This window comes from Orycteropus afer, unplaced genomic scaffold (assembly GCF_000298275.1).
Source record: "Orycteropus afer afer isolate SDZICR_OR568_19922 unplaced genomic scaffold, OryAfe1.0 scaffold00118, whole genome shotgun sequence".
Classification (NCBI taxonomy): Eukaryota; Metazoa; Chordata; class Mammalia; order Tubulidentata; family Orycteropodidae; genus Orycteropus; species Orycteropus afer.
This window is the reverse complement of record NW_006921705.1, coordinates 9,203,157-9,229,234: the sequence shown is the minus strand read 5'-3', so window position 1 is coordinate 9,229,234 and position 26,078 is coordinate 9,203,157. Positions and strand designations below refer to the sequence as shown.

General features: G+C 40.2%; 1 protein-coding gene across 1 annotated transcript in view; it reads left to right on the top strand.

Moving 5' to 3' along the window:
• Positions 1-26,078, top strand: part of PANK1 (pantothenate kinase 1) — a 168,366-nt gene that overhangs the window by 37,083 nt on the left and 105,205 nt on the right. The window contains exon 2 of the mRNA XM_042781424.1: positions 12,794-13,146. Within this exon, the coding sequence (XP_042637358.1) occupies positions 12,794-13,146 (353 nt within the window). The remainder of the gene's footprint in view (positions 1-12,793; positions 13,147-26,078) is intronic.

Sequence of the window (26,078 nt, the reverse complement as noted above, 5' to 3'; positions counted from 1 at the left end):
GTTGATTTTGGCTCTTTCTTCTTTTTTGATATGTGTATTTATTGCTATAAATTGGCCTGTGATCACTGCTTTTGCTGTGTCCCAAAGATTTTGGTATGTTGTGTTTTCATTCTCGTTTGATTCAAGGAATTTATTAATTTCATTTTTTATTTCTTCTATTACCCAGTTATTCTTAAGAAGGGTGTTGTGCAGTTTCCATGTGTTTGCTCTTTTTTCATTGTTCTTTCTGTTGTTTGTAATTTTATAGCATCATCTGAGGAGATGCTTTGCAATATTTCAGTGTTTTTAAATTGATTAAGACTTGCTTTATGGCCTAACATATGTTCAGTCTATCATGTAGAGTGTTCCATATGCACTGGAAAAGAATGTATATTGTGCTGTTTGGGGGTGAAGTGTTCCATAGATGTGTATAAGGTCAAGTTGGATTGTATTGTGTAGTTCTTCTGCATCTTTGTTGAGTTTTTTTCCAGTTGTTCTATTTGTGACTGAAAGCTTTGTATTAAAGTCTCCTGACTCAACAGCAAATAACAATAACAACAGCTATGACTGTGGAGTAATTTATTTGTCTTTTCAATTCTGTTAAAGTCTGATTTATGTATTTGGGGGCTCTTTCATTGGGTCCATAGGTATTTATTATGCTTATATCTTCTTCGATTGATCCTTTAATCATTATATAATAATTGTCCCTTATAGTGGTTTTTGTCTTAAAGACAGTTTGATCAGAAATTAATATGGCCACTCCAGCTCTTTTTTGGTTGCCCTTTGCTTGATATGTCTTTTTCCAACTTTTGATTTTTAGTCTGTTTTTGTCTTTGTCTCTGCAAAAACAGCAAGGAGGCCGCATGTTCCGACCTCCTCTAACCCTACAAGAGGAAGACAGGATTACCAGCAATAACCCAAGGCCTATTCCTACAAGGCCAGACATGCTGCCTCCCTCCAGCCCTTTCACCAACCGTTCCTCCCAAAGCACCCACCACCTCTCTCCTGGGTTCAATAATTCGCTGCAGTGGCCACGCAGAACTCACAGATCGTGGGGTTTATTAGGGAAGCACCAGACTACAATTCAAGTTCAGGAAAAAACGCTCAGTCTCTCTCCCAGCCCACCGTCCCTCAGCCAGCAGTCTCTCACAGTCTCTTTCGCAGCAGTGCTGATCCCTCGGTGTCTCACTCAGCAGTGCGTGTCTCTTGTGTCTCTTTCCCAGCAACGCGTGTCTCAGGAGCCCATGTCTCTTTCCGCAGCATGTCTTCCTCAACCAGCAGTCAGAGAGAGTTCTGCCCCTAGGAGGCCTCGTTTTGAGCCTGACAGAATGGTCAAACTAGCCAATCGTAACATCAGAACTCTAAGCACATGAGAGAGAGTGGGAACCTCCCAGAACATTGTATTGTGCCACACCCAACAGAAATAACCCAGGTGGGCGACTTTAAAATCAGGATCTCCTCAGTGGCTAATAGCAATTCACACCTTGGAGTTTACAAAGATTTAGGGGTAGAAAAGCCACACTAAGTAATTTAGTACACCACAGTCTCTAAGGTGTGTCTCTTGTTATGGGTTATGTTTTCTTATCTAGTCTGCAACTCTCCATCTCATGAATGGTGCATTTAATCCATTTATGTTCAGTATAATTATCTACAGTATGAATTGTTTGCTGTCATTTTGTTATGTGTTTTTTCATGGTGTTCCTGGTTTCTTTGTTCCATACAATTTTCTGTGCTGGGCTCATTTCATTTATGAATTGTGTTATCATTTCCTTTTTTGCTATTGTTTTAGTACTTGCTAAATATTTGTGCTTGTCCTCTTTTTCATTGTTATATGAAGGTTTATCATTTTTCTTTGAGGTTACCCTATGATTTATAATTTTCTGCCCGAGCTTAGAACAGTCCATTCTATCTTGCAACTCTCTTGACTTGCTCACCATTTAGAAGTTCTGTAACTACACTATTTTTTCCCTCTTTTTGGTTTGTAATTTTTCTCATTTGCCAGTTGATGTCTCTGATTCCCTGTTTATAATCTTGTAAGCTTATTTTACTTTGGCTACTTCCATAACTGAGTTGGTTTCTGCGTTATGTGATCATGAGTTTTAATGGTCACTTGTTGTTTGCTATTATTGGTTCTCTGTCCAGAGGACTCCCTTTAGCATCTTTTGTAAGGTTGGTCTGGTTTTAACAAATTCCCTTAATTTCTGCTTATCTGGAAATCTCCTGATTTCACCATCATACTTGAGGGACAGTTTTGTTGGATATATGTTTGTTGGTTGGAAAATTTTCTCTTTTGGGGTTCATATATACCATCCCATTGCCTTCTCGCCTGGTTTCTGCTGATTAATCAGAGCTGTCTTATTGGTTGCCTCTTTATGTAACTTTTCTTTTATCCAATGCTGCTTTCAGGATTCTTTTTTTCCTTTGGTTTTGGTGAGTTTGATGATGATATGTCTTGGTGATTTTCTTTTGGGGTCTGTCCTGTTGGGGGTTTGTTGGACTTCCTGAATGGATATATTCTCATCTTTCATCATATGAGGGAAGTTCCCTTCCAACAAACCTTGGACAATTTTCTCAGTGGTTTAATTTGTCTTTTCTAGTTCTGGAATTCCACTTATATGTAGGTTATTCCTTTTGATGGTATCCTACATGAATCTTAGGCTTTCTTTGTTTTGCTTTGATCTTTTTTCTGATTGATCCCTTTCCAAAGAAGTATGGAGGCATTTGTCTTCAATCTCATTAATTCTGTTTTCCATTGATTTGATTCTACTGCTTTGCCCTTTCAATGTATTATCTAGTTTTGCAAATTTAGTATTAAATTTCTATCTGTAGATTTAGAATCATTTCTAATTTTTCATTTATTTTGTCATTTTAGTCTTGTATTTTCTTCTGAAATTATTCTAGAGCTTTGTCTGTGTTTTCCTTGATCTGTCTGTCAATCCATTGAAAGTATCTAAATATAATTTTGAATTCCTTATCAGGGAGTTCCAATGTTGCCTCTTCCTCAGGGATATGTTTTGGGTCTGTAGCCTGCTCCCTTGTTTGTATTGCTTTATCTTGCTTCTTTGTGTGGACTGTGATGATCTGTTGTCTCCGAGACATTGTGACTTTGTTGTATTTAATTTAATTGGTGATTGTATGCTGGAGTGATTCACCCCACATTTTCATTTTCTTGGGTTTTTTTTTTTTTTTCTTTTGGATGTATCTGCGTAAGAAGGGTATTGTGCTCCTCTAGTCGTTAGTTGGCAGCACTTATGCACTCACCTCCTGTCTCCTGTGATGTGATAGAGAATGAGAGTGGCAGCCCAGATCTCTGTGAACGGTTTGTGAAGAGCAGTTAAGTGTGTGTGTCAGGGTCTTATTGGTGGTGTGTATCATTGGCCAGTTTTTGCAGAAGAAAGTGGGCCCTCACTCAGTAAGTGGAGTTTCAGGAGGTGCAGGAGGGTCATATGGACATGGTTACTGTCTCCCAGTCAGTTAGACAAAAACAACAATTGAAAAGCCCTCAAGAAAGTAAAAGCAGGAGGACAGAAAACACACACTGCATAAACACACAGGAACAATCACCAAAATATGAGGTGGCGGGGAAAGAAAGGCAATAAATGAGAGAAAATATTCAAAGAAATACATAAAATAAAAGCCAAAAGAAATATGAATAGAAAAAGGGAGGAAAATCCCACAATATCTGGGGTGGGGAAAATAAGAGAAAAGAGGTAGAGTAGGAGAATAATGAAGAAAAAATTGGACAAATGCAAAAATAAAAACAAAGAATGGAGAGAACCACAAGAAAGAAGAAAAGGGGAACCACAAAAAAAGGAAGAGAGAAAAAGCCAAAAACTAGAACCTGGAAAGAGAGCAAGAAAGACTAATAATAACAAAGATGAAAGAAGAAGAAGAAGAATTTTGATACAGACAAACTAAAAAAAAAAAAAAAAAGAATTATCGGTGGGGCAGGGCACCCAGGCTCCATCAGAACACACAGACTGGGATGGATTCCTGCCAGCCCAGAAGACAGATGGGAGTAAGGGGTGGCCACACCTCTGTTCACCAAGAGGGTGTGGAGTATAAGAGTAACAAGTGGAATATTGCTCCTTTCCAGCCCTCAGTGTCCTGTATGTCCTTGCTGTCCTCGGCAAGTAGAGCCTATTGTTAGGTCCCTGGAATCTGAGAGAACACTGTCATTTTAAATATCCAAAATGGACGAACTGCTTGTAAACATTCAAAATGGCTGCACCCTCCAGACAGCCAAAAGTCAGCTCAGTTTGTCTCCTTCTTCACTGTTTCCCCTTTTATTCACCAGCCACAAGTGCAGTCCTCTGTGCAGCCCCTGGCTAACAGGGCTGAGTTTTAGGTTAATTCTTAGGTCCTAACACCACTTGGAAATATCCAAACTGTCTGTGCCATCAGGATCACTGACAGTCCACAGCCTCCATATGTCTGTTTTTTCTCTGTTTTCTTGCAGGTTCTTCTGCTAGTTGGACCTTAGTCCACTTCTGTATCCTGCCTTTCAAAGCTCAGGGCTCCAGCATTATCTTCTGTATCTGTGTTGTTCTCTCTTTTCTTTGTTGATAAGGGTCTGTGTAGTTTGTCTGCCTATTCCACTATCTTACTGGCACCTCCAAGACATACCTTTTTATTAATTCTCAAACCAAAAATAGCCAAACTCACTGCCATCGAGTTGATACCAACTCATAGAGACCCCCTTTTGGTTTCTGAGGTTAATCTTCATGGAAATAGATTGCCCCATCTTCCTTCCGTGGCATGGCTGGTGGGTTTGAACTGCTAACTTTGTTAGCAGTCAGATGCCTTAGGCACTATGCCACCAGAGCTCCTTTATTAATTCTAAGCTACCACATATTTGGAGTCCCAGAATGACACAAATGGTTAAGCACTTTGCTAATAACCAAAAGTTTGGTGGTTTGAACCCACTCAGAGGCTTGGCTGCTAACCAACACCTTGGCAATAAGCTTTCTAAGGGTCACAGTGATGAAAACCATATGGAACACAGTTCTACTCTGCAACACATGGGGTCACCATGAATTGATTGACTCGACTGACTACTTTACCACATGTTTATCATGTGATAATGGCATTCCCTATATCTGGTTATTGCGGGGGGGGGGGCGCTCCATGGGGAAAGAAAAAAAAACCGCCAATACATAGGGGGCAGAATTAAGGAAATTTCTTAGATACATCCAAACACCTTATAGGACTGAGTCACTGGGCTTGAAGCCTAAGAACCTAGTTTCAGGGGACATCTAGGTCCATTGGTATGTCATAGTTCATAAAAATAATGTTCTCCATCCTAGTTGGTGAGTGACATCTGGAGTCTTAAAAGCTTGCAAACGCCATCTAAGATACAGATATTGGTCTCTTCCTGCCTGGAACAAAGGAGAGTGAAGGAAACCAAGAATCCATAGGACTAATGGTCTACATGAACTTCTCTAGCCTAAGACCAGAATAACTGGATGGTTCCCAGCTACCAACCACTGTGACCAAGGACACAATGGAAAGTCCCAATTAGAATGGGAGAAAGATGTAGGACAAAAGTAAAATTCATTTGAAAAAAAAGGACCAGACTTATTGGACTGATGAGGACTAGAGGAACCCCCATGACTGTCACTCTAAGACAACCCTTGAATCTAGAACTGAAGCTACTCCTAGAGGTCATCTACCAGGCAAATAATAGATTGGCCTATAAAATGAAAAAAAAAGCACTGCTTTGAACAGGTATACAAGACCAAATGGGCAACAATTTGCTTGAAAGCAAAGATGAATAGGCAAGGAGGAACAGGGAAACTGGAGAGATAGAAATGAGGAAAGTAGGATAGAAATGAAGAGATTGCTGGCACATCACAGGGCTAGCAACCAACATCATGGATCAACTTGTGTATGAATTACTGAAAGGGAAGCTAATTTGCTGTGTAAGCTTTTCTCTAAACCACAATAAAATTTTCATAAAACAGAAACAACCAAAGAATTTGATGGAGGGTATGCTAGTCAGCATAGGTGAGGTTATCCTGTAGTAATAGAGAACCCTCAAATTTCAGTGGCTTAAAACTACAAAGGTTTCTTTCTTATTCACACCACATGCCATTGAGTGCTGGCTAGGGCTCCATTCTGACTCGTCTACACTCTGAAACCCAGTTGATAGAGCAATCATTATCTTGAAAATTACTGTCAAAGTAACAGAGAGAAAAGAGCTCCGGAGCATGTCACACTAGCCATAAGTGGTTTTGCCTAGAAGTGACATACACCATTTCCTTGCACAACTCACTGACCCTCTGAGTCACCTGGTCCAGCCCAGTTATAAAGTGGCCAGGAGTTGCAGTCCAACCCCCACCCCATGAGCCTGGAAGGAAGAGAACCAGAAATATTTGCCCAGCAGCACTGGCCATTCTGACTGCCAGGTAATTGTCTCCCTTCCCACCTCATCACAGGCAAAATAGACTCCTCCCTTCCCCAAAGAAGACAACCCCCAAAGGTAACCACCTCAAAGTTCTATCCAGTCACAGTATCTGGGCGGTACACAGTAGTCTCTAAATTAGGGAGTGATACAAAGTAGTTTCTACATCAATTCTGATGTGGTTCCACTTGATCTCTTTCTGAATTAAAGATGACAAGTTTTCTGCTGTTCAGAGCCCCATGCCCTCACACTCACATTATATTATTAATATACAGTGGTAAAAAAAAGATTGGAATGCTTTATATACTTCCATTTGGAAAGAGGGTGAATGAGACACACCCAGAAGCAATTCTGAAATCTTCTGGGCTCCTTGTCTGTAGGTGGAAAATGTTCCTTGGGGGCCCTGGTTTTTCCCCCTGGGAAGGCCTCTCCAACTCTTAGGGAGGTTTCCTTTTCTAATAGCCTCCTTGAATACATCTGAATCATTGACTGAATATGCCCTCCTTAGAGACTGACCAAGTCCCTGGGTGGTACAAATGGTTTATGTGCTTGGCTACTAACTGGAAAATGGAAAGTTTGAGTCCACCCAGGACCATCTTCGAAGGAAGTACTGTAGATTTACTTGCCAAAAAACAGCCATTGGAAAACCCCATGGAGCATAGTTCTGTTCAGACACACATGGAGGCCTACAACTGGTTTTTCATTTTGGAGCTGACAACCTTCTCAGCTACTTCCTGTCTTTAGAAATTTGGAGGCTCAAGGGTTCTTTTACATTTTGAACCATTTTCCCAGGCTTTTTGGGATTTGGGGGTTCCTGTTCATGATTTCTTTGGTGGTGCAACTTTCTTAAAAACTAAACAGTCTTATCTATTTGATCCTAGTTTATTTCCGTATGTTGATAGTCAAGCCCTCAGTTCTTTCTAGACATACTTTTATTTGCCATATGCCTTTGTATTTCTGCTTCCATGCTTTATTGATTGACTTAATTGATACTTTGAGCCTGTCAGCCACTCCACAGGAGAAAGGTGTGGCAGTCTGGTTCGTAGAGATTTACAGCCTTAAAAACCCACTGGGGCAGTTCTACTCTATCCTGTAAAGTCACTATGAATCAGAATTGACTGCATGGCAGTGGATTGGGTCTGGTTTGAGCCTGTCAGGCACTGATGGGAGCTACATCTTTAGTCTTTCTCCTTGAGCTGGTCTAACTGAAGGAGCTCTGGTAGCGTAGTGCCTAAGGCACTTGACTGCTAACCAGAAGGCTAGCAGTTCAAATCCACCAGCCACTCCTTGGAAGGAAGGTTGGGTAATCTATTTCCATAGTGATACTGCCTCAGAAACCCAAGCAGGGGTCACTAGGAGTCGGGTCCGACTCCACGGCACATAACAACAACAATTCTAACTGAAGGAATTAATTGAGAAGTTACAATCTTAGCTGTATCTTTGCTTGGAGATCTCTTAACCTTTCAGAATGTTAACAGTGGGTGCGGTAGCCAATCTTTTGGTTTGAACCTTACCACAAAGCTAAGTGCTAACTGGTATTTTTTCACAGAGGCATTCTCAGTTTTATTGTTTCCCTCTTGGGGATGAGAAACAGCTGCTGCTTTTAGTCCTGTTAGTCCACTCACTACCTTATGGACTCTAATCTTTTCCTTTTTTGTGTATAAACCAGTCAATTATTTTCTGAACTCATCTTTCTCTCTCTCTCTCTTTTTGATCGTACTTTTTAAATGTAGTCAATAGCAACCAACATACCTTGCTTACCTGTGACTTTCAGTTTCTTCCACTAGAGGTACTAATTCTTTAGGTCCAGGCATACCTCGAAGGTGTTGCAGGTTATGTTCCAGACTATTGAAATAAAGCAAAGCATATGAATTGTTTTCTTTCCCAGCGCACATAGAAGTTATGTTTACACAATGGTGTAATCTACTAAGTGTTCAATAGCACTATGACAAACTTTGAAGTATTGTGAGAATTACCAAAAACAATGCAGAGACACGAAGTGAGCACTTAACTGTTGGAAAAATGGTGCCCGATAGATTTGCGCAGCACAGAGTTGCCACAAACCTTCAGTTTGTAAAAAATGCAGTATCTGCAAAGCACAATAAAACCAGGTATGCCTGTATATTATCTGCCTTACAAGTTATATATGATAACAACGAAAACCCAAATTTGTTGCTGTCGATTCCAACTCCTAATGACCCCATGTGTTACAGAGTAGAACTGAACTCCATAGTGTAATTTTTATGGAAGCAGATAAGCAGAACTATCTTTTGCGATGCTTCTGTGTGGGTTCAAACAGCCAACCTTTAAGTTAGTAGCAGAGTGCTTAACTGTTTGGGCCACCCAGGGACCTTATAATGGATGATAGTTTTATCAAATGCCTCACTTGTCTCCAAAATCCATTCCCTGGTTGCCTGCTGCTTGGCCCGCCCCATAAGCCTCTTTTTTTTTTTTTTTTTGTCTTTGTTGGTAAAGCAACATTTCACTTTTGATGTCTATCAGAAAAGGCCATGGTCTGTTACAGTAAGAATTAACACCCAAATCTCAGTGGATTCCAAGAACAAAGGTTTATTTCCCACCCATGTTATACATCCTTTGAGGACTGGCTGTTTCCTCATTCCAGGTTGTAGGCTGATAGGTCAGTCATTGTGTTAATGGTTCTCACTCACTATTTGAATGTGGCAGAGGGAAAGAAAGCCCTGGAGTGTCTCATGCCTGTAATCAAATGCTCTGGCCTGGATGTGACCCACACATCGTTTCTGCTCACGCTGAAAACATTTTTCTTTCAGCATTGTTTTTGAGCTCAACACATGTTGAGACATAGATCTAGTTGATTCTCTTAGTTCTGTATGATACCCTCTCATATAAATACATCACGTTTTATTTACATATTTCCTTATTGCTGGACACAAATGCTGCAGTGAATATCTTTGAATATGTCTCCTAGTGTGTAAGAGTTTTTCTAGTAAATTGTTCCTTTTCTTTTTCACAGTATGCTGAGAAAAGATGGCCCTAAAGTCAACCTTTTATCTGTAGCACCTTAAAAAAAAAAGAAAAGAAAAAACTCCCTGCCATCGAGTCGGATCCAATTCATAGCGACCCCCCCTCTGGGGTTCCGAGGCAGTATCACTACAGAAGTAGATTGCCCAACCTTCCTTCCGAGGAGTGGCTGGTGTGTTTGAACCCCCCAGCCTTCTGGTTAGCAGTCAGATGCCTTAGGCACTGTCTAAAATGTTAGCTTCTAGTTCATACAAACCCCACTGTGGTGAAACCATTTTGAATAAGATCAGTTTACTTGTTTGTGGATGTCGTCTTGCATAGTTTGCACCTGGACATCTACTTTGATGAATGTTTTAAGAGATTTTTTTTTTAATGACCTCTGGTTTAAGAAAAAGAAATAAGGGGTACATACACACATTCAGTACCTATAACTGCTTCTCCTGACAAAGAGAACAGGCTCTTCTTATCAGCAGTTCAGCTGAATTCATCAAAACATCTGGATTTCCTGGATTTAAGAAACTGAGTTTTGGATGATAGCTGCTCTAGCGTGCTTTTCTTTCTCCTTTTCGTCCAGCTTCATCCACCAGTTGTGTAGGAGAAGTTAAGGTTTAGGTAGACTTTTATAACAGGAAGATGAATAACTGGTATTCCTGTTTAAATAACAGGAATTTAAAATATGATAGTGTCCTAAAAACAGCATTAAAATGTAAATATAGTAACATTAAATTTTCCATGAAGGTAAGAATTGAACATAGGTAAGTGAAAGCAATTCCTGTTGTCATTTACACTAATCAGTAGTTCAAAGCTGCTGTTAAACTATTAACCAATTGAATTTTCAAAATTCCAGACTGCATTCCAGTGTTTTAAGTTGCCAGCAAAAGCTCTGAAATGCTCAAAAATGAGTAGGAGAAACAGGAAGAAGCAGCCAAGTTTTAAAATAACTTATGAAATGTTTCGGCATCCCCTGCAGTTTTTTTTAAAGTGAGACTTCTTTTCAGTTTTCCGTGCTCACCAGTATCTACCCATATAAAAAGATTGTGTGGGGGTTCTTCCTTTCAGAGGTAACAGCTGTGACTGGAAGAATACTAGGTATCTAGTACAGAAGTAGATTATTTTTTGTTTCATGTTTCCGCTCTGGTCAGCCTGATCGAAGGTGGTTGTGAATTTTCTTTTCTATATCCTAAAGAATACATAGAAAGTTTATAACTGGGCTGGAACTAGAAACCATTCTGATACCCTCTGCTGCTTTCATAGATGAGGAAGTGGAGATAGGTGGTGAGACTCACAGTGAACTAGTTACTGGCCACTGCTGTTGGAAAGTAGCTGTTCTGAATCCTACTTTGGGGCTTTCTGTATCACTTGGTGCTGATCCTACACTGTGGGGCATGCTGACAGTGAGTGTTAAAGAATGGGCCAAGAAATTTCACCTGTGAGCTGCATTGACTAGTAGGGATGAACTGTTTCCAATTTTCTATTATCTCCTGCTGGGACAAGCAAGCTTCCCAGCTTACACTGGGCTGTGTGAGATTTGCTTTGCAAATTTCTGCAAATATAATAGAACATTCATTAGCGTGGTCTTCTCAGTGGAATTTATTGCTCTTAATCTTTTGGGGCTTAGGGTTTTATTTTTCTGTAATATTACAGTTTACTGCTTACCAAGTGGGGAACCGCTGACTTAGGTCACGACTGAAATGATAGCAGTGAGGCACAGGAGAGGAGTTTTTGCTTCGGGATGGTTTCTGCCATGTCCTCCTCCCGCCACTCTCCCCAACATACTGATGGAGAGAGCTAAGTAGCAGAGGTACCTAAGAAAAAGGACTTCTGTGGGGTCAAGTAATGTTCCTAGTGATGTAATCTCTAGGTGTGATGTGCGGTTCAACAAGGGCCCTTTTGGATGGTCTTTCCCAAAAACAAAATACAAGCCAGCTGCCGTTGAGTCAATTCCAATTCATGACGACCTTGTACAGTTTTCAGAGGCTGATTTTTTTGAAGTAGAATACCAGGTCTTTCTTCTGAGGTGCTTCTGGGTGGACTAGAACCTGTAGCCTTTTGGTTAGCAGTCAAGTGTGTTAACCATATGTGCACCACCCAGGGATGGATGGTCTTTAGGACAGAATTAAATAGCAACTTTGTAAACAAGTGACTTTAGCTCTGCGTCCTTAAACTCAGTTTTAATGTTACATCCTTAAACTCAGTTTTAATATTATAGTTTCGTACTTAGCCAGTAGATTCTACCCTGGGGAACAAAAAAGGAAACTCCAGCATTTGCGCTCACTCTGTGTTCATTGCAGAGCATTTGACAGCTCAACCTGTTACTGTAATAATAATAATAATAAAAAAACTAATTACTATGGAAATTCATTATGTCCTAGAAAAACATCTTGAGCTGCTTAAATGTATGTTTTTTATCTACTTAGAGGTTTTCCTTCCTCTTTCAGACTTGATTAGAAGCTGGTGGTTACTTGTTGGCCTGTGAGTAAGTGCCCACAGCTCTTCTGGTTTATGGTTCCCAGGCTGCAGATTAGAACCACTGGGGAATTTAAAAAATACTAACGCCTGACTCCTCCCCCACCCAAACCAGAAACTCCAAGAAAGGGAACAGGAAATTGAAGGAAAAATTAAAAAAGCATCCCAGCTGTTGTGCAGCTGGGGTTAAACTCCTGGATGGCCATTTGATATGGCGAGAGTGTCTCTGCTTAATGAAATAAGAGGTAACATGAGCTGTTCTTTTTATGATTATGCCTTCGTGGGGATCGTGTCTAACCCAACGTCTCTCATATTCCATTTTCTCTCCTCCTTCCTATTTATCCTGTGGATTTAAACAGAGGTGGTGCAGCTTATAATAAAGTCAGTTCGTGAGGCAAAAATTGAATGCAGTAAAAATGATTAATGAAAGGGCCGTCCCTACAAAGGGGACTGTGTGGGTTAAAAACCAAACACACTGTTTGTTGGTACACTCAGCATAACCAGTTTTTCCGCTGGCACTGGAACGGATCACTGTTTCTTTGGCTAAAACTCTGATAAAATAGTTAGCATTTGGGAGCCATTTTGAATGCAAAAAAGCTATTTTTAAATATTGTAGCGGTACTTGGCTTGGGGAGATACTCAGCTCTGCAAAGCACATGGAAATTGAGCTTGGTTTAGGGACCTGCAGAATCATATTTCTTATGCTCAATTCTGAGGCAGACTCACATGGAGTAGAGTGTGGAAAAAGCCATGGATACCATTTATATTATGAACTGCTTTGTACCTGTGTCTTCTTTTAGGCACAAATAGTTGAATTCAAGCAAATTGAATGTTAAATGTGATAGATATGATACCATATTCTTTAAAGTTCAAGAACTGAACATTTTGTGGAGGTCAGATTTCCCCTTCTTGATTTCAACAGCACTCTTTCTTTCTGTCCTCTAGCATTCCCATGGTTTGGCATGGATATCGGTGGAACACTGGTTAAGTTGGTCTACTTTGAACCAAAGGATATTACAGCTGAAGAGGAGCAAGAGGAAGTGGAGAACCTCAAGAGCATCAGGAAGTATTTGACTTCTAATACCGCTTATGGGAAAACTGGGATCCGAGACGTCCACCTGGAACTGAAAAACCTGACCATGAGTGGGCGCAAGGGGAACCTGCACTTCATCCGCTTTCCCAGCTGTGCAATGCACAGGTTCATCCAGATGGGCAGTGAGAAGAACTTCTCCAGCCTTCACACTACTCTCTGTGCCACAGGAGGTGGGGCTTTCAAATTTGAAGAGGATTTCAGAATGGTATGTTGGGTTTGTCCTTAGTAATACAACAAAACCACTTCTCGGAGGAAAAAACAAAACCTTTCACATGTCCATAATCTCCACATCTCATACCTAAAAACTAGACTACTGCCTTTGGAACTTTAGATAGGATTGGACAAGTTTACTTCACCTCTCAATGCTTAGTTTCCTCATCTCTTTGAAAATAAAAATAGCTCCTACTTCATAGAGTTATTGCAGTAAAGACTAAGTGAGATCATGTGCACCAGGCAGGTGCTCAGTAAATATTAGCTAATATCATTATCATCATTATTTTTGTTAGAATTACTACTGTGTAATATACTAAAGACTAACTCATTGTCATTGAGTTGATTCCAATTCATGGCCCTATAGGACACAATAGAACTGCCCTGTAGGGTTTCTAAGGCTATAAATCTTTATGAAAGCAGACTGCCACCTCTTTCTTCCATGGAAGATAACTGGGAGGTTTGAACTGTTAACCTTTTGAATAGCAGCCAAAGGCTTAACCACTGCATCTCCAAGCCTCCTTCTCAAAAGACTGTTGTTGTTAGGTGCTGTTGAGTCATCTCTGACTCATAGCAACCCTGTCTATAGCAGAACGAAACACTACCCAGTCCTGTGCCAGCTCCATGATCCTTGCTATACCTGAGCCCATCGTTGTAGCCAGTGTACCAATCCATCTGATTGAGGGCCTTCCCCTTTTGCGTTGACCCTCCGCTTTACCAAGTATGATATCCTTCTCCAAGGAATGATCTCTTCTTACAATATGGCCAAAGTAGATGAGCCAAAGTCTGGCCATTCTCACTTCCAAGGAGCATTCTGGCTGCACTTCTTCCAGGACAGATTTGTTAGTTCTTTCACCAGTCCCTGGTACTTTCAGCATTCTTTGCCAACACCACAACTCAAAAGTACCCACTCTTCTTTGGTCTTCTTTATTCATTGTCCACCTCTCACATGCATATGAAGCAATTGAAAATACTGTGGCTTGTGTCAGGCGCACCTTAGTCTTCAAGGAGACATCTTTGCTCTTCAGCATTTGAAAGAGGTCTTTTGCAGCAGATTTGACCAATGCTGTATGTCCTCTGATATCTTGACTGCTGCTTCCATTGGTGTTGATTGTAGAACCAAGTAATATGAAGTCTTTGACAACTTCAGTCTTTTCTCCATTTATTGTGATGCTACTTACTGGTCCAGTTGTGAGGATTTTTGTTTCCTTTATATTAAGGGGTAATCCATACTGCAGGTTATAGTCTTCAGTCCTCGTCAGTAAGTGCTTCAAGTCATCCTCACTTTCAGCAAGCAAAGTTGTGTCATCAGAGTAATACAGGTTGTTAATGAGTCTTCCTCCAATCCTAATGCCACGCTCTTCTTCATATAGTCCAGTTTCTTAGATTATCTGCTCAGCATACAGATTGAATAAGTATGATGAAAGGACACAACCCTGACACACTCCCTTCTTAATTTTAAACCATGCAGTGTCCCATTGTTCTGTTCGAACAACAGCCTCCTGGTCTATGTACAGTTCCTCAAGAGGACAATTAAGTGTTCTGGAATTCCCATTCTTCTCAATATTATCCATAATTTCTTATGATCCATGCAATTGAATGCTTTTGGATAGTCAATAAACACAAGTAAACACCTTTCTGGTATTCTTTCCTTTGAGCCAAGATTCATCTGACATCAGCTATGATATCACTCATTCCACATCCTCTTCTGAATCCAGCTTGCATTTCTAGAAGTTCCCTGGCAATATACTGCTGCAGCCATTTTTGAATTATCTTCAGTGAGATTTTACTTGCATGAGATATTAATATTAATAATAAATTATTAATATTACTGTTCAATAATTTCCACATTCTATGAGTTCACCTTTCTTTGGAATTGATACAGATATGGATCTCTTCCAGTCAGTTGGCCAGGTAGCTATCCAAATATCTTGGCATAGCCAAGTGCGTGCCTCCAGTGTGGCATCCATTTGTTGAAACGTCTCAATGGTTATTTTGTCAGTTCCTGGAGCCTTGTTTTTTGCCACTTCCTTTAGTGCAGCTTTGACTTCTTCCTTTAATACCATTGGTTCTTAATCATATGCCACCTCCTGAAACAGATGAACATCGACCAGTTCTTTTTGGTACAGTGACTCTGTGTATTCCTTCCATCTTCTTTTGATATTTCCTGCATCATTCAATATATATTGCCCATAGAATCTTTCAGTATTGCAACTCGAGGCTTAAATTTTTTCCTTAGTTCTTTCAGCTTGAGAAATGCCAAGCATGTTCTTCCCTTTTGGCTTTCCAGTTCCATGTTTCTGCACATTTCATTAAAATAATTGACTTTGTCTTCTTGAGCTGCTCTTTGAAATCTTCTGTTCAGTGCTTTCATTTTGTCATTTCTTCTATTTGCTTTAGCCACTCTTCATTGAAGACAAGTTTCAGAGTCTCTTCTGACATCCATTTTGATCTTTTCTCCCTTCCCTGTCTTATTCATTGCAAATACCTTTTTTTAATACAAATGGTGGCTATACATGTGGACTTTGCCAGATGGAATACATAGGGATCAGATTGACTACATCTGTGGCAAGAAATGATGGAGAAGCTCAGAATCTTCAGCCAAAACAGGGCCAGGAGCTGATTGTGGATCAGACCATCAACTGCTCATATGCAAGTTCAAGTTGAAGTTGAAGACAATTAAAACAAGTCCACAAGAGCCAAAATATGACCTTAAATTATCCCTCCTGAATTTAGAGACCATCTAAAAAATAGATTTGATGTGTTGAACACCAGTGACCAAAAACAAGAGAAATTGTGTGATGTCATCAAGAACATCGTCCATGAAGAAAGAAAAAGGTCAATAAAGACTAGATGGTGTAAATACCTTTCTGAAGATTTTCAGTTAGAATTTTTCAGTCTTACTACAGCTTCATGAAAAGCACAACCACTATAATAGTTTTATACATGTATAGAATGAGGCCCACAGGAAGGTTTTCTACAGATCTACCCATTACCAAGAGCTCTGGTGGCACAGTGGTTAAAGCACTTGGCTACTAACCAAAAGACCAGCAGTTTGAACTCACCAGTTGATCTGTGGGAGAAATATGAGGTAGTCTGTGTCCATAAAAATTTAAGCTTTGAAAACTACGTAAGGCAGTTCTCTTCCATCCTATAGAGTCACTAAGTATCTCTGTGAGTTGGATTTGACTCAGTGGCAGTGGATTTTGGGGGGATGGCAGTATCTACCCATTTACTCTCATAAATATCTGCCAAAAGGGCAGTGAGGTGACATCTTCTGACCTCCTGTAACTATACAAAAGGAGGACAGAATCACCATCAGCAGCCCAGTGCCTGCTCCCACGAAGCCAGACATGCCACCACCCTCAAACCCTCTTACTAACATTGACACCAACCATCTCTCTCGCAGCACTCACCACCTCTCTGCAGGGTTCAGTAATTTGCTGCAGTGACCACACAGAAGTCACAGATTATAGAACTCCAATTCAGGTTCAGAATTGCGCTCAATCTCTCTCAGCTGGTCGTCTCTCTGCCGGCTGTGTCTCAGCCAGTAGTCTCTTTCAGTAGTACATCTGTCTCTCAGCAGTGTGTGTCTCTCTTACATCTCTCAGCAGTGCATTTCTCCCAGCAGTACATCTTTCTCAGCCAGCAGTCATAGAGGGACCTTCTGCCTCTAGAAAGGCTCGTTTTGAGCCTGGCAGAGTGGCCAGAATCAACCAATCCCAACATCAGAGTTCTAAACACCTGAGAGAGAGTGAACTTCCCAGAAAATTAGTTCTGCTGCTCCAGCAGAAATACACCAGGTGGATAACTTCAACAGTCAGGTACTCAGTTGCTCAGGGCAAAGTGGGAGTTACCCAGAAAAGCTATACCATGTAGTTTACTACACTGAAGTATGCTTTTTGATTAATGTCATTTAGAAGTTTCACTTGGAAAAAAATGAAATCTTTGGTCCCATTTGTAGGTGAGTTCCTTTATTATAGAATACCATTTAGGAAGTATGATTCTATAAATTAGAATAACATTGTATCCTGACTGACAGTACATAACCTCTGCATTCATTACTCATTTAGATTCCACAAATCCAAATAGAAGATACGGGGATATGGGCGAGTTATATACAGTCCAAAGCTTCTCTTTATATAACAATCCCACAGCATCTGTGTGTTCCAATTCCTCTACCTTTTACAGTCAAGATAATAATCTTGGTAATGTTGATCCTCGTCTCATAGAAATTTGTAAGAATACAATGAAATAAATAATAGATGTAGATGTAGTTTGGAATATAAAGAGAGCTAGATAAACAGGCAACTGGGTAGCACAAACGGTTAAGCACTCAACTACTAGCTGAAAGGTTGGTGGTTCAAATCCACCCAGAGTTGCCTTGAAAGACAGACCTGGTGATCTACTTCTGAAAAATCACAGTCTTAAAAACCCTGTGGAGCAGTTCTACTCTGCATACATGGGTTGCTGTAAGTCACAATCTTCTCAGCAACAAATAAACAGAATGATTGAACATAGAAGAAGGAATTGGAAGTTTTAGAATTAGTCTTGCCCACTTCTAGTCCTGTGAGAGCCCTCTTGGTCCCTCAAGGACACTCCACGTGGGGTCCATCTCCAAAAGAAACCTGAATTGAGCCCAGGTGACCTAGAAGATTTATGCAATGTCTTTGGATGTCTCTATTCCTCCCCTGGGATGATGTATGTTCTGGGAGAAATTTATCCAATATATGTTGGCCATGTGCAGCTGTGTTAAAGCTATAGGGAAATAAGTTGTAAAATAATACATCTTCTCAAAGCCTGGCATGCAGATTCCTGGCATTTTGTCAGGGAACTAATATAATACAATCTTGTTATAAGATCTATCATTAATCTTATTTCTGGAATGTATTTTGCCTGGTATTTGACCCTCGGTGAGATGGATTGACACAGTGGCTCCAGCAATGGTCTCAAACACAGTAGTGATTTGTGAGGATGGTACAGAACCAGGCAGCGTTTGGTCCTGTTGTACAGAGTCGCCAGGAGTCGGGACTGATTCAGCAGCACCTAACAGTAATAACAACATAATTGCAAACCATTTTATTTGTGTCATCTAAAGTAGTACCATTTATCTCATTGATTATAGCAAGCAGTTTCTCCAAAGCTGGCAATAGAGTACTACAGCAGTATCCTACGTGGGGCCACTTGTGCTCAGGTTTTGTCTTTTTTTCTTCTCTGGCTACTTTCTGTACCCAGCAGTAGAGTTTGATGCTGCCACTTATTTCAGTGACCCATGGCACTTTTGTTCCACCAAAGTGGTCCAAGGGTCGAAGAGTTTTGAAGCTAGAAGGTTGAGATCCATAGATGTTAAAGTTAAATACATAATGAAAAAAGCATTGAACCTGAGTTCTAGTCCTGGCTTTGTGTTTAACCAGGTGGATGACTTTGGGTAAGTTATGTCCCCACTGTGGGCATCAGTTTCATCATTTGCAAAACAGTGATGATGAAGTAGAAGAAGGAAGGACTTTCTAGGATATCAGAACTAGGTATGATCTTTGGACAGTAGGGAGTATAGTGATCTTTTGCTACATAGATGAGAAAACTTAAAGAGATTAAGGGGCTCTCAGAGTGCCTTCTGGGTAAGAGCTGGGGCATCAGCTCAATTCTGAGTTAGACGAAAATGCTGACCTACCGCCAATGCTGGGAGCCTGCTGGGTCCCTGGATACCACATCTGGTCCATCTCCACAATGGAGCATGAATGGAACCCAGGTGACCTGGAGGATCTATGCAACCTCTGTGGTGCCTCCATCCCTCCCTTGTGGTGATCTATGTTCTGGGAGAAAGTTACTCGATACACATTGGCCATGCAATTGTGTTTCTTAAAGTTCTGAACTATAGTTGTTAGGTGCCATCAAATCAGTTGTGATTCATCTTGACCCTGTGTACAACAAAATGAAACACTGCCCAGTCTTGCACCATCCTTACAATCCTTGCTATATTTGAGCCCATTGTTGCAGCCACTGTGTCAATCTATCTTATTGAGGGTCTTCCCCTTTCTCTCTGACCCTCCACTTTACCAAGCATGATATCCATCTCCAGGGAATGGTCCCTTCTAACAACATGACCAAAGTAGGTGAGACAAAGTCTGGCCGTTCTCACTTCCAAGGAACATTCCGGCTGCACTTACTCCAGGACAGATTTGTTAGTTCTTTTAGCAGTCAATAGTACTTTCAATATTCTTCACCAATACCACAACTCAAAACCATTAACTCTTCTTTGATCTTCCTTATTCATTGTCCAGCTCTCACATGAATACAACTGAAATAAAGAAGTTTCTGCTTCTTTAATCAGGCTAAGCTGTTGGAACCTAATGAATAGACTGGAACTGAGAGCCAGTGCATAATATCTGCCAAACAACCTAGCCAGGCCAGCATACGTCTGCAAAAGAAAAGTATATGAGATGCCTTCTGTTTCCATGCTCAGTCTTGACCAAAGTAAAGAGAATTGAAAAGGACAAATCCTACAGCCTGTTTGCTAGTGATGTGTCCCTATCCTTCCAGAGTTTATGAAGCTTTTAGAATGCTGAGTAGGTTTATCTTTCTCTTTCGTAAATATTCATTCACTCACTCAACAAATAGCTCTGGTAGTATAATGCTTAAGGCATTTGACTGCTAACCAGAAGGCTGGCGGTTCAAACTCACCAGCCACTCCTCAGAAGGAAGGTTGGGCAATCTACTTTCATAGTGATACCACCTCAGAAACCCAAGGAGGGGTCACTATGAGTCAGATCCTACTCAATGGCAGTGCATTGCATTGTTTGAGTACTATGTGCCAGGTACTGTTGTGAATAAAACAAAGCCCCTGTCCCCCTTGAGCTTATATTCTAATGGAGGAAAACAGTCAATAATTGAATAAGCAGGTGAACAAAGAAGATACCAAATTATGAGAAATGTTATACCAAACCAATCAAACTCGCTGCCATTGAGTTGATTCAGACTAATACCAACCCCCATTGGGTTTCTAAGGTGATAAATCTTTGCAGAAGTAGATTGCCCCATCTTTCCTCCGTGGAGCATCTGGTGGGTTTGAACCACTTGCCTTCAGGTTAGCAGTCAGTCAGATGCCTTAGGCACTATGCAACCAGTGCTCATTTTGTTCCACCAGGGCCCCTTGATGTTATGGAGGGCAAAAAAGCTGGACAAGGGGGATAGGGAGTGTTAGAAGGGCCTATGTGTGACAAAGTAACATGGGAGCAGAGGTATGAAGAAGTAATAGAGGGAACCATGAAGGCATCGGGGGAAGAGTATTTTAGGCAGAGCAAACGTTGTTAAGGCCCACAGGTATCCTTAAATCAAGCTCACTCTCTCTTTCCAGAATAGAAATTGGAGGTGCTTACTTAGCATTAAAGGATCAATATATATACTATTAAACAATTTGAGAAATAATGAAGCTTTGCATATACATACTTGTAAATTCCTATTGTTGTATAAAATCTTTGTTTTTGCTGTAGTACCACTTTGTACAGAGAATTTTTAACAATCTGTGTGAATGGAGCTAAATAAAAGCTGTTCAGCAGACCTTGAATTAGTAATTATAATGTTTGATGACTGTACCCTTTCATATATAAAAAATGTACTTAAATCCTTAGATAATGATAACTAATCTTCATACAATTTAGGGTGTACAGGAAGGAATACAAGCCTTAAATTGGACCCCTGGGTAGAATACTTTGAATTGAACAAAAACTGTATTTCTTCTTCCTTCCTTTCTGCCTTCCTCCTTCCTTTCTTTCTCGCTTGCTCCTCCCTCCCTCCACCCATCCATCCTTATGCTTTTAAAATTTTTAGGATCACTATCACAACCAGATTTCTGACTGGTAAAAATTAGTCTTCAAAATTAATGATTTACCAAAACGGAACACAAAAGAAAACACCTGACTAAAAGATCCACGAAATTGATAAGCCAGCAGAGAGTCCCATCTTTTAAAAAAGGTGGTACTCCTGCCACAGTTTTCATCTCTTCAAGAGGGTAATCATGCATGGCTATGTACCAGACAGCTGGCACTGTAGCTTTCAGTTAACTTTGTGTTTATTCTCACTGTCTGTATGCTGTGGGGGGTAGATTGTTTGTTTTTTTAAGAACCTACTAGAATATTTAATGTACCAATTCTTACATATTCATCTACAGCCACACTTCTTAACTTTAACAAGAGTATTCTTAACAATGGAAATTTTATAGAAAACATCATTGTTTCTGTCCAGCTAGCTCTTCATTACAAAAGGTATTTTTCCTGTTTTTCGTTCAGCCCAAGCCTAATGTTAGTTAGAAGTTAAAAGTGAACCATTTAATTACTTTAAAAAAAAAAAAGCATTGAACAAACAGGCTATAACAATAATCTTTTTGGGTTGATTTGAGATTTAGGGCAGAGGAAAGGATTTTCTGATTGCTGTCATCATATTTTTCAGGATGTGATGACCCAATGATTGGCCTTCCTTATGCCAGAAATCTCCAAGGGAACCAGTCTCAAAAGTTAATAGTGGTGGAAAAAACCATCAGGAGGGGTAGGGTGATTGTGGATATGTGAAATCTCTAAATCTAAGTGGACCATTCAGACAGGATCATTAGTTTGCTTCCTTCTGTTAACCCAGACAGATCTGTGCAGAGGTGTAAGGGTTAGGAGACACCGTCATTCTGTACTTTGTTCCAGCTTGACCCTTTTGGCCCATGGCCCTCATGTATGACCCCTTGCATCAATGGGTAAGGAAGGAAGAAGCCATCTTTGAGGTTTTGTTGTATTTCTCAGGCACCAAACATGTTTGGAATCCATCTTTCTCTCAGGTGTCTGTAAAGCCCATTTTGTGAAGAGAAAAGGGCTTTGAATGTAATTTGTAATTCATAGCCATCTTATATGCAAGTTGTTCTTGGTTTAGTAAGATAATCTTTTCTGCCACTTACAGCTTGATTTATGGAGCCAGAATCAGCAAAAGCACCCTGGCACCCTGAAAAGGGTTGTTGTTGTTATTGTTATGTGCTGTCGAGTCAGACCCGATTCATAGCAACCCCTCCTTGGGTTTCCGAGGCAGTATCACCACAGAAGTAGATTGCCCAGCCTTCCTTCCGAGGAGTGGCTGGTGGGTTTGAACCATTAGCCTTCTGGTTAGCAGTCAAGTGTCTTAGACACTACACTACCAGAGCTCCCGAAAGAGACGGCCCAGTCTACCAGGTAGGGAGCAGCTGGTGGGTTTGAACCGCCAGCCCTGCACTTGGCAGGTGACTGCCATAGGTATAAAATGTGTGCTGAAATGACCCATTTCTCAACTCCAATTGAGTAATATAATTGGTTTGGGGTGGGTCCATTGAATCCTCTCAGGCAGTAGGTACGGAACCTCTTGGATAGTTTTTACCAGATTTATTTAGTTAACTGTTTTGTTACATTTGACAGACTGAGCTGAAGTATATATACTCTTACAATACCTTGTGTTTGTTGTTGTTGTTGTTGTTGTTGTTATGTGCCGTCGAGTCAGACCCGACTCATAGCGACCCCTCCTTGGGTTTCCGAGGCAGTATCACTACAGAAGTAGGATTGCCCAACCTTCCTTCCGAGGAGTGGCTGGTGGGTTTGAACCACCAGCCTTCTGGTTAGCAGGCAAGTTGTCTTAGCCACTATGCTACCAGAGCTCCCACCTTGTGTTTAAGACACATATTTTTCTAACATTAGCATATAGGGAATTACTGAATTTCCTTTAAAAGGTAGAGTCTTCAGTTTGGAAATGGGATTCTTAAATGCATTTCAACTTGAGATGAGAAGACCTCTGTTATTTTATTTCTTCTCACATAATTAAACTCATGAGGATAGTATTTTATCCTTCTAAAAGGATTTTCATGCAACCATCCCATTTGATTTTTTTAAACGACCCATGAGTTTTCTAAGACAGGTGCTATTAGGGTGATTATGACTTTACCAAACCCCAGTTATCACTCCACTGGGTGTGGAAATGGACTCAGTCTCAGCACCTCAGCTCCAAATACATTCACCTTGCTGCCTCAGTTGTTCTCAAAGTGTGGTTCCAGGAGCAACAGTTTCTATACTGATAGAAACACAAGCAGAAATTCTGACATGGGGCCCAACAGTCTGTATTTTAGCAAGCCTTCCAAGTGGTTCTGATGCATCTACAGTTTGAGAACCCTATACCCATACTTACTTGGGCGACTTTGGTACAGTGCAGAGTAATGTTAATTTATCATAGTTGTAGTTCGAAAGTTTTTCTAATTTTACCACTTCCTCTACTTGCAAACCTCGAGATCTTGAGTACATTACTTAGCTTGGCTAAGCCCAGTGTATTTCATCTGCAAGATGGGAAAATAATAGCTTCCTTTATTATTATTTTCCCCCATCTTACAGATAAAATAATAGCTTCCTTCTACCACTTGTCTGTCAGTTTGTCATACTGTGGTTGCTTGCATGTTGCTGTGAGGCTGGAGGCAATACCACTGGTGTTTCAAATACCAGCAGGGTCACCCATAGTGAACATGTTTTCAGCAGAGGTTCCAGCTAAGACAGACTGGGAAAAAAGAAGGGGCCATCCACTTGTCAAAGAATTGGCTACTGAAAACCTTATGAATAGCAGTGAAACACTGATATATCACTGGAATATGAATAGCGCAGAAACATTGTCTGATATAGTGCCAGAAGAGGAGCCCCTCAGGTTGGAAGGCACTCACAATATGACTGGGGAAGAACTGCCTTGTCAAGGTAGAAATGACCTTAAGGACATGGATGGAGTAAAGCTTGCTTTTAGGTCCTGCTTTTGCTGATAGGGCCTGCTTTTGCTGATAGGGCATACTCAAAATGGGAAGAAACAGCTCTAAACATCCATTAATAATTAGAATGTAGAATGTACAAAGTATGAAACCAGGAAAATTGAAAGTTGTCAAAAATGAAAGGGAACATACAAAGATGAATATCTTAGGCAGTAGGGAGTAGAAATGGGCTGGTACTGGCCGTTTTGAATCAGACAGTCATATGATCTACTATGCCAGGAATGACAAAATGAATAGGAATGACATCACATTTATCAACAAAAAGATTGTTTTGAGATCTATCCTGAAGTCCAGTCCTGTCAGTGATAGAATAATATTCATACACCTACAAGGAAGACCAGTTAATACTGCTATTACTCAAGTTTACACACCAAACACTAAAGCCAAAGATGAAGAAACTGAAGGTTTTTTACCAACTTCTGCAGTCTGAAATTGACCAAACATACAATCAAGATTTATTGATTATTACTGGTGATTAGAATGCATATTGGTAATTGGAAAATAAGGCCTTGGTGATAAAAATGACATCAGAGATCACATGATAGAATTTTGGAAAACCAATGACTTACTCATTGCAAATACCTTTTCAGCAACATAAATGGCAGCTATACTCATGGTCCTTGCCAGACGTAATACACAGGGACCAGGTCGACTACATCTGTGGAAAGATGTGATGGAGAAATGCACTATCTTCAGTCAAAACAATGCCAGGAACTGACTGTGGAACAGATCATCAATTGCTCGTATGCAAGTTCAAGTTGAAGCCAAAGATAATTAAAACAAGTCCATGAGACCCAAAATAGGACTTGATTATATCACAAATGGATTTACAGAGCATCTGAAGAATAGATTTCACTCATTGAACACCAATCACTGTAAACCAGATGAGTTGTGGGATGACATCAAGAACATTATACATAAGAAAGCAACGATCATTAAAACGACAGGAAAGGAAGAAAAGATTAAAATAGATGTGAGAAGCTACTCTGAAACTTGCTCTTGAATAGGTAGTAGCTAAAGCAAGTGCAAGAAATGATAAAATTAAAGAGCTGAACAATAGATTTCAAAGGGCAGCTCGAGAAGACAAAGTATTATAATGAAATTTGCAAAGGCCTGGAGTTAGAAAACCAAAAGGGAAGAATACACACACACTCAGCATTTCTCAAGCTGAAAGAACTGAGGAAAAAATTCAAGCCTCAAGTTACAATATTGAAGGATTCTATGGGAAAAATATTAAAATGATGCAGGAAGCATCAAAAGAAGGTGGAAGAATTACACAGTCATGGTACAAAAAAGAATTCAGCTATTTCAGGAGGTAGCATATGATCAAGAACCAATAGCACTGAAGGAAGAAGTCCAAGCTGCACTGAAGGAACTGGCAAAAAAACAAGTCTCCAGGAATTGACAGAATACCCACTGAGATGTTTCAACCAACAGATGAAATGCTGGAGGCGCTTACTTGTTTATTCCAAAATTTAGAAGACAACTGCCTAACCAATTGATTGGATTGGATCTATGTTTGTAACTGTTCCAAAGAAAGATGATCAAACAAAATAAGGAAATTATCTAACAATATCATTAATATCGCATGCAAGTAAAATTTTGCTGAAGATAATTCAAAAACAATTACAGCAGTATATTGACAGAGAACTGCCAAAAATTCAAACTGGGAAGCAAGGAATATCATTGCCTTTTTAGATGGTGCAGCTGCAAGCAAAGAATACCAGAAAGATGTTTACCTGTGTTTCATTGACAATGCAAAGGCATTTGACTGTGTGGATCATAACAGATTATGGATAATATTGAGAAGAATGGGAATTCCAGAACACTTAATTGTGCTTAAGAGGAACCAAGAGGCTGTCATTCGAACAGAACAAAGGGAAACTGCAAAAAATCAGCAAGGGTGTGCATCAGGGTTGTATCCTTTCACCATACTCATTCCATCTATACACTGAGCAAATAATCCAAGAAGCTGGACTATATGGAGAAGAACACAGCATCAGGATTGGAGGAAGACTCATTAACAACCTGCAATATGCAGATGACACAACCTTGCTTGCTGAAAGTGAAGATGACTTGAAGCACTTAATGATGAAGATCAAAGACTGCAGTCTTCAGTATGAATT